General features: G+C 49.5%; 1 protein-coding gene and 1 long non-coding RNA gene across 2 annotated transcripts; both read left to right on the plus strand.

Moving 5' to 3' along the window:
* Positions 1-1,152: 1,152 nt before the first annotated feature.
* On the plus strand, positions 1,153-1,495 carry LOC310996653. Its single transcript, XR_014595908.1, has 3 exons — positions 1,153-1,209; positions 1,291-1,359; positions 1,472-1,495. It is a non-coding gene; the product is annotated as an uncharacterized lncRNA (long non-coding RNA).
* Positions 1,496-2,852: 1,357 nt separating this feature from the next.
* On the plus strand, positions 2,853-8,830 carry LOC310997230 (uncharacterized protein; the record flags this gene model as incomplete). The annotated part of the gene is made up of 9 exons (XM_083986907.1): positions 2,853-2,862; positions 3,393-3,936; positions 4,022-4,349; positions 4,699-5,500; positions 5,636-5,842; positions 5,989-6,344; positions 6,434-6,939; positions 7,026-7,770; positions 8,321-8,830. The coding sequence occupies 8 exons, from the start codon at positions 2,853-2,855 to the stop codon at positions 7,663-7,665; spliced, it is 3,393 nt and encodes a 1,130-aa protein (XP_083843033.1). The 3' UTR covers positions 7,666-7,770; positions 8,321-8,830.
* Positions 8,831-9,252: the final 422 nt, after the last annotated feature.

Consider the following 9,252-nt stretch of genomic DNA (forward strand, 5'->3'; position numbering starts at 1 on the left):
GTCCACCTGCAGCCTCCGCCTTCTCCTCTTCGGCCTCCGCTGCACCTCCACCTGCAGCCTCCGCCTTCCCATCTTCAGCCTCCGCTGCACGTCCACCTGCAGCCTCCGCCTTCCCGTGTTCGGCCTCCGCTGCACGTCCACCTGCAGCCTCCGCCTTCTCCTCTTCGGCCTCCGCTGCACGTCCACCTGCAGCCTCCGCCTTCTCCTCTTCGGCCTCCGCTGCACCTCCACCTGCAGCCTCCGCCTTCTCCTCTTCGGCCTCGCTGCACCTCCACCTGCAGCCTCCGCCTTCCCATCTTCAGCCTCCCCTGCACGTCCACCTGCAGCCTCCGCCTTCCCGTGTTCGGCCTCCGCTGCACGTCCACCTGCAGCCTCCGCTTTCTCCTCTTCGGCCTCCGCTGCACGTCCACCTGCAGCCTCCGCCTTCTCCTCTTCGGCCTCCGCTGCACCTCCACCTGCAGCCTCCGCCTTCTCCTCTTCGGCCTCCGCTGCACCTCCACCTGCAGCCTCCGCCTTCTCCTCTTCGGCCTCCGCTGCACCTCCACCTGCAGCCTCCGCCTTCTCCTCTTTGGCCTCCGCTGCACCTCCACCTGCAGCCTCCGCCTTCCCGTGTTCGGCCTCCGCTGCACGTCCACCTGCAGCCTCCGCCTTCTCCTCTTCGGCCTCCGCTGCACGTCCACCTGCAGCCTCCGCCTTCCCGTGTTCGGCCTCCGCTGCACGTCCACCTGCAGCCTCCGCCTTCCCGTGTTCGGCCTCCGCTGCACGTCCACCTGCAGCCTCCGCCTTCCCGTGTTCGGCCTCCGCTGCACCTCCACCTGCAGCCTCCGCCTTCTCCTCTTCGGCCTCCGCTGCACCTCCACCTGCAGCCTCCGCCTTCCCGTGTTCGGCCTCCGCTGCACGTCCACCTGCAGCCTCCGCCTTCTCCTCTTCGGCCTCCACTTCCTCTGCACCTCCAGCAGGATTCCAAAGTGGCGCATGGAAGCCCGCCACTGTGAAAAATCTGTCCCCTTCACAGCTGGTGAAAAAGTTACTGTCACCAGTTAAACTCTGTGAGTAGGAGTGTTAATTTTGAATTTCCCCTACAGCAGTCCTACATGTATAGCTTGTAGCGTTTTAACAGATTATACAAACTTGTCCACTTTTTTCCAGCTCCAGCACCGCACCTCACCTCACCTCCACCTTCAAAACCCCGGCAGCTTTTCCCTTCTGGTAAGTATGCACCATCTTACAGACATTTGTCTCTGTGTATTGTTAACAGTAGGCCTAATACTTTCAACATTTCCTCTCCAGACCCTGCCGAGATTGATGATGAGGAAATGGTATCTGCTGCAGCGCAATGTGAGGCACAGCTTAATACAGGTGTGGCATACGACACAAATGCAAATATGATGTGAATGTTTAGCGACAACACTAAGAATATTATTTTGTGGAACATTTCTACGTTTTAAATATATTTTTATTCACAATACAGCATAAAACCACATCAACCAGGATGCAAACCTTAACTCTTTGACTGCCAGCCATTCTCACAGCAGCTTCCTCCAGCTTGCCAGGCTTTTTCCAGCTTTTTGACTGATTTCCGTAGACCCACCATATATTATGTACTGTTACTACATACACATTCAACCCATCAAAGGAAAGATGAGGGTCTCTAGTTTCCAGCAAAAAAAACTGTTTGTTTCTATCTTGTTCCAGTCTTGTGAAATTTGCGGTTGAATATAGGTTAGTTTAGCCCAAAATGCCATTTTGGCACCAAAATCTTGAGAAAAAGAGGTTTTTGTGTCGGCTGTCATTTTCAGGTGAACCAGTACAATTGGCTCCTTTATATTTTGCTTTAGTGATGCCTCAACATCTGTACAGTTGTTCTCTTGTAAACAACAACTAAATCAACACTGACAAATGACTTTTGATGACAACAGACAAAATATTTAGCTACTGACACACACTACTGCAGCCTTTTTTCCTTCTTTTCTTTGAGTTACAACTTTTTCTTTCCTTTTTTTTAGTGTGTGTGTGCGTACGTGACGTGTGCGTGTGCATGTACGTGTGCGTGTGTGTGTGCGTGCGTGTGTGTCTGTGTGTGTGTGTGTGTGTGTGTGCGCGGATCAGTTCGACAGGTTTTTGTAGCCGAAACACGGCGCTTTAGATCAGATCCAGCTTCCTCTGGTCAGCAGGCAGCGGTCTCACTCACTCTCTCTGTCTCTCACACACATCTACACACACACATCTACACACACATCTACACACAGCCTACAGCTCTGGCTGACGCCCCCTGAACTCACAGCCACAGACAGTCTGCTCACAACAGACACTCCCACCATCTTTACCTCTCGTCACGTTCGCCGGCGCCGTCCGCTCCTCATCCACACTAGATCGCGGGATTTTCAAGCTGCTATCTGAGTGATTTCTCGCAAAATCTGGCGACTTCCCAAACGCTCTTGACGACTAACGACGAGCGATCAACGGGGTTGTTGTTACTAACGTGTGTGCGTTGTATCACGGAGCTGCACGGAGCTTCAACGAGCTGCCGAGCCGCCATGAGCCGCGCCGCCGCCCCCGAAGCTCTCACCGGCGGCCAGAGTGTCACGGAGCGGCGCCGCTGCAGTCAGACACCCGCACCGCTCCGTGAGGGGGGAAAAACACGCCATATTTTTTATATCTCTCAATCCAAATATGTTTTTCTGCACTTTATTTTGATGATACAAGTCTGATCTTCACAGAGGAGTAGGGCAAGACATTCAACATGGCGTTGCCATTTAAAAAACGCTAAGACGAGTTATCTCGTCTTTGGCAGACTACGCTTGGATTCGCTAAGACGAGATAACTCGTCTTTGGCAGTGAAAGAGTTAAAGATGTACAAAGGTGTCGCTGTTTTTTTGTGTTATTTGCTTAACTCCACTCACCCATGTGCTCTAAATCCATAACCTGAATTTTAACGCCTTTTTTTCCACACCTTTTTTCACAATTACACTGCATGCTCCGCTCATTCACACTTTAGCTCCCTCTGAACCGCTGGGATGGTGGACAGTCGTTGTTCTAATTATTACAATAGTAGTTGTTACTGTGTCTGTGTGCATGTTTCATATCTGTGGACATCCTTAATACTTGTGAATTCATTTTGCATAATTTTCCATGTGCTTACACTGGGTTCTTTGCTTCTTAATATTACTTAATGTACTACACTATCTACTACTAATCTTAACATTGTAGTATTTCATCATTAGTATTATTGACATTGTATTTTAACACTAGTATTATTAAGATTGTACGATTTATTCTGTTTCTTTCTGTAGTTTTTCTGCGCTGTGGCACTTTGTGAGTTGCATTTATGGCATATTACTATCAAAACCAACATTCAGCCTAATTAATTTCTCCTTCATTAGCTCTTGCAGCCACGGTCCCTCGCGAGGCCTGTGCTGATCCTCCTCCACCAGCAGCTCTCCTTCATCAACCAGCACCTCTCCTTCATCAACCGCCAGCTGAGCTTCCCAGTCACTGGAAGCATCAGCTTCCACCTTACCAGCAGGAGTGGATACGGCACACTCTGTTCAAGGCCAACCCACGTACCGGCAAGCCAGAGCTAGTGTCACAGCTGAAGCTTTGGTGGTATCCTCCTCAGCCCACCCTCATTCACACCCAGCCTCCCGCCTCGCCTGACCACTTCTTCTGCCGGCCGTTGTTTTTGTGGATGCCCCAGAAGATGTGGCTGTTTCCTCTGGTCTGTGTTCGTCCAGCCTGCGGCAAGCACAGACTAACAGCTGCAGGGATGTACAGAACAGTGCGGAAGGTGCTGGACATCGACGGGTGGTTTGACCTTGCCACTGAGTACCTGGAGTGCAAACGCTGCTTCAAAAAGTATCCTGCTTGGTCTGAAGACATCTTAGGCCAGCTGGATATGGGCCACCGCAGCAAGTTTCCAGCTTTGCTCACTTACAGGTAATTCATAATTAATGTCAACCATTATTAGGTGCTTTTATATGTTTTTTTTTTTTTTTGACATTACACTCCTTCCTTTCATTAGATACTCGTGTGGCATCCGTGTGCTGAGGATGATGAGGGAGAGGACAATGGGCAACAGTGTGACCCAGCTCTACAAAAAGCTGCAGGAACAACACAGCGAGGCGTGGATGGAGCGTGTCTTGCAGTACCTGACAGCTTGCGAACCATTCACAAGGTCCACTGTTGTCCGCCCGTCCGTCTTTGCTGAGCCTCCCTGCTTACCTGCCCTTCCCAAGCCCAAGTGGCTGTTAGCGGTTTACGCCAGGGACGTTCTCAGCCGGCTGCATGAGGTGAAGGCCAAAATCACCTCCATCTTTGGCTCTGTCCTCAAGATGGACTCCACCAAAAAGGTATCACAGCCCTGTTAATATACAGAATTATGAGTGCATACATAATAGATTGATAGAGATAGTCTTTAATGTCATTGTATCAACAGTACAACTACTGTACAACTACTTAAAGCAAAAGCAAAGCACACAATGACTACACAATCACTTCCTCATGATAATAAAACAAAATACATACAGCATACTAAAACTAAAAACTTAAAACATCAAACAAGTTGAAGCCTCAGGTATCATCATCATCATCATCATCATCATCACCAGGAAGCATAGTAGCAGCATCGGAGAAACAGAGATTTAAATATTGCACTTTTACAAGTAACACAGTTTTTAACTGCTTTTCTTTTCTGAATAGGTCACGAAGAAACTCGCTGGTGCTGCTGCAGGTACAGCTGCCTGGTGCACCAATGTTGGGAATGAGTACGGTCAAGTCCTTGTCTCGGTTCTGACAGCTGGTGAGGGACAAGCACTTGACGCCATGGCAGCTGGCCTGGTGAAGCGGTACAGTGAGGCGAGTGAGGCACCACCCAAGGTGATGTACGTGGACAGAGACTGCTGCAGTCAGCATGGCCATGGTCGGGTGAAGGCCATGTTTGCAGGGTGGGATGAGCTTCAAGTGCGCCTTGACATCTGGCATTTCATGCGCCGTTTTGCTGGAGGCGTCACCACTGAGGCTCACCCCCTGTATGGCATCTTCATGGCACGCCTGTCCACGTGCATTTTCGAGTGGGACCTGGAAGATGTTGCTGCTCTTCGCCGTGCCAAGGAAGGTGAGCTGGCAGCGAGAAGTGTTGGCCACATCTCGGAGGAGGCGGTGACCACTCGCATCACCCGGAGGGAGTTGGCGCTGCACTGCAGGAGGAGGACCAGAGGGGTGGCGGAGACCAACAGACTGATCGACTCACTGATCAGTCTGTTTGACAGCGAGAGTGGGAAGGACACTCTGGGTGTTCCTCTGCTGGACCACGAACGGATCCAGCAGATATGGAAGGAGCAGCAGAAACACCTTGGCTGTATCCAAGACCCAGAAGACTTCCAGCTCTACATTAAAACGGGCACCTTGAAGAAAGGCGACGTGGAGCTGTGCTGCTACAGGTGTGCCCGTGGCTCTACCTCCCTGGAGTCCTTTCACCTCCACCTAAACAGATTTATTCCAGGTATTGCATACATATGCATTACTAGTTTTAAACCTCTTTTCTCTATGTCTGGCTTTATTTTATACATACTTCATATCATATGTAGTAAATATATTTTACAAATGTGACATGCCTCTTTGTGTATTTCACCTTCAGGAACCAGTGCCAGTGATGCGCATTTCCAGGCGTATCTTCTGGATGGGCTGATGCGCTGGAATGATGACCGGATGGAGGATGCCGTAAAGGGAGCACCTTCCATCCGCTCCTACGGCAGTGCTCTGAGAGAGGCGGTGGACCAGCTCAGCCAAATGGTGCTAGGGAGATGCTGGGATGAGCACTATCGCACCCCTGGAGTGTACACGGGTAAGAAATTATCCCCCATTCAACATGAAAAAAAACACCTTAATTATTTTTTTCTTTAATAACACTATGTATTTATCAATGTAACCTTTAATGTATTGGATGTTATATTAATAATACTTTCCTTTTTTCTGTTTTTTTTCCCCTAGGTGAATTGCTGGGGATGGAGTACCTGTCCAGCCAGACCGGCAAGCAGCTGACTCCAGTGCTCCAGAACCCAGAGGAGGAGGACAGGCTGGTGGAGGAAGTGAATGATGAGGACATCCAAGATGAGGGCTTTGTTGAAGAGCACATCGAGGACATCACAGTTCCTGTGCTGTTTGAGAGTGACCCCTCCCGTGCTCTGCAAAGCAGGCCCTCATCGTTACAGAGTCCTCAGGCCTCACCTCCTCCGCCGTCTCCACCTCAGCCTTCTTCTTCTCTGCCTCCTTCACACCCTCTTCCTCCACCTCCGCCCTCTCTTCCTCAGACCCCTGCATCACCTGCTGATGTAGAGGAGGCTCAGGTAAGACACTTTAATAACTATTTCAATCCAATCTCAATTACATTTTATTTCACATACAGTATATTACTATTAATCAATTAATTTATTAGGGAGCAGTGATTGGACCGGATGGGATTGCTGGGTGGGACAAGGTCCAGGATCTCGCCGTTTACCTGGTGGATCTCCGTGAGGCTTCCTACTACACTGACCTCCAGGTGACCGAGATCGTGCGGCTGTGGACAGCTCTCCCCGACGTTGACAAGCAGCACGTCAACTATCAGCCTCGCCATCAGGTGCGCCTGACAAGTGGCCGCTTTAAGGCGCTGAAGCGGTCTGGAGTCACACCGGGTGTGGAGAGTGTGAAGCGCTGCTTGATTGGACATCCTGGGGGTCCAGCACAGTGGCCCAGCACCAGTCGCTTGGTTGAGGCTATATGCACCAAGCTGTGCAGTTTGCATAAGTCGCCAACCAAGAAGTCTGGTGTCTCCACCCCCAGATGGTCAACGATCCTTGGCAGCTACCACCACATCCGGCAACTGGTGCTCAATGCTCCAAGGCTCATGGCAGAGACCACGCTCCAGCTCTTTGAGCTAAATCAGAGGACACTCATTCAGTGGTAGGTCAGGCACGTTATTTGGCAGCACTCTTGTGACCCCTGGAAAGCCTTCACATACTGGTCTAACATAAATGATCTTCTCTCAGGTTTCAACGGAGGCAGAAGACACAGGAGATGAGTGTCCTCTCCCAGGGAATGGCTCCAATTCATACTCCAATTCCCGTGGCACCTGACCAGCTTCCGGCCCCGAAGGAGAAGCTGGAGCTCCTTCCTCCAACATCTGGCCCGCTGCACCAGTTTGTCCTTCCTCCGAATCTGGAGGGACAGGCTCCCCTCCTGCGGCCAGGCAGACGGCCCGCTGCTGCCGCCAGGGAGCGCCCCCTTGCACCCACACCCACTGCACCCACCCCCACTGCACCAGGCACTGCACAGCCCGTGTCAGCTCATTTAGGGAACCTCATCCGTAACCCCGACAACACGCTGTCACTGGTGCTGGCAGCTCCTGGTGCCAGTGCATGGTGCCCGGCTCCACCTGGTCCTGCATCTACTGCTTCTGTCTCTCGCTTCACGGAGAGGAACAGACGACGGCGGGCCCTTGAGGAGGAGGGTGAAGTGCCGAAAAGGAGGTATGTCAGAGGGGTGGCGTACAATACGTGTAGCATCTGTGGACAGCCAAAAACTAAAGACTTTGGCCATAGCCGTCATGGCAGCACCACCTTTTGTCCACAGGCCTCGCAAGGGAAATCTCTGGAGGAGTGGCTAAAGGAACAGAGAGCACAAAAATAAGATTGTAAACTTGTGTATATAGTGTATATACTGTATTGTGTGTTTGAATACAGTTCCCCAGTACAGTAGCTAACAAAAGTGGGTTAAAGCAGATATCAGTGGAATGTTTTTGTTAATATAAGTCCTAAATAGTCCTATTTTCCGTCAGCAATCACTTACATGAAGTATTTCAGCCTAAACACGAGTCTCTCCGTCACTCTGCTCTGCTGTAACCCGAGGAGAAAATTTTCCTTGTGGGATACAAGTGTTATCCAATGAGGAGAGAGAACGGCATGAAGGGCTGTGTGTGCAGCCAAGGGATGCGCGTGAATGTGGTGACGTAGCACGAGGACCAATTGATGCCTGACAAGGGCGGGGGCTGCTAACTCATGGTGCGTTCAAAGAAACTCGTACTTTGTGTTTTTCCTTCCTGTGAAGTCATACCAGTTCGATCTGGTACGAGTTCACGGGTCGGAAGTTACGAGTGGCCGTTATAGGGAACTTTCACAGACAACAGGATGGTAAAAACACGAGCTACGGGTTACCTGGAACGCTACCAAGTCGTAGTTGTGACTTGAAGCTGTAACTTACGGTTTCAAAAGCCTGCCTTGAACGCAGCATTAGCCGAAACGGCCGTGAAGCTGATATCTGCTTTAAATCACTCAAATTAATTGAGCGATTGTTTTTTTTTTTTTTTACTGTAATCCTGCTGACCAACAAACCAGATAATGGGGTTGAAGTCTCTATGTGATGGTTGGTTTCTTCTTCTTCTGAACTCTTTATTTTGCTGTTCAGGAGGATTTTGGCACAGGGTTAATCATACTACAGTTTGGACCATGCACTCGAATACACACATACACACACGTACAGAGACTATCATCAGCCTTCAAGTATGAGTACACAGGTGCCACGCTACTGATTTTCGCTCAGGTGTTAACAGGACAGAAAATAAAGCAGCAGAAAGACGAGACACAACGAGGTGATGTGCAAGACACAGAGACAATTTGTAGCTTTTTCTTTTTGAACCGAGACCCTTTCAGTCCCGTTCAGATTCACAAAGTCCAGGGAATCGATCCTGACTTGTAAATCCTTATAAAATCTTTCCTGTTAAAGGCTTGATGAAGGCTTTATTCGGCCTGACACACACACACACACACATGCAGCCATATTGCATCTGATCTGACGTCATAGTGGGCTGGACAAAGTGAGTTGAATTGTTGAACATAAATTTTTTTTTTTTAAATGACTCTGGGGACAACACTATAGAAATGGCACTTTGATATAACTTAAAGTAGTCAGTGAAAATAACTCTAGACACAGCCATTAATGTCTAAACAGTTGGCAACAAAAGTGAGTACACCTCACAGTGCCAGTGAACATGTCTAGGGGGAGAAAATGAGAAAAAAGGAGGAAAACGTGCACTATATAACTTTTTCTCTACTCTCTTATCTTCTCAACATTGTTTACACAAACTTCTGCACTTATTGCAAAGTTTATCATCACTTTAATATTCATGTCTCTTATGGGATTCAAACCCATGCCGTGCCAAACGGCAAAAATGTACCACAATGTGGCAGCATGCATCAAAACAATGTATTAATGGTGTAT

The sequence above is a fragment of the Trachurus trachurus genome (genome assembly GCF_905171665.1).
Source record: "Trachurus trachurus genome assembly, chromosome: 14".
NCBI lineage: Eukaryota > Metazoa > Chordata > Actinopteri > Carangiformes > Carangidae > Trachurus > Trachurus trachurus.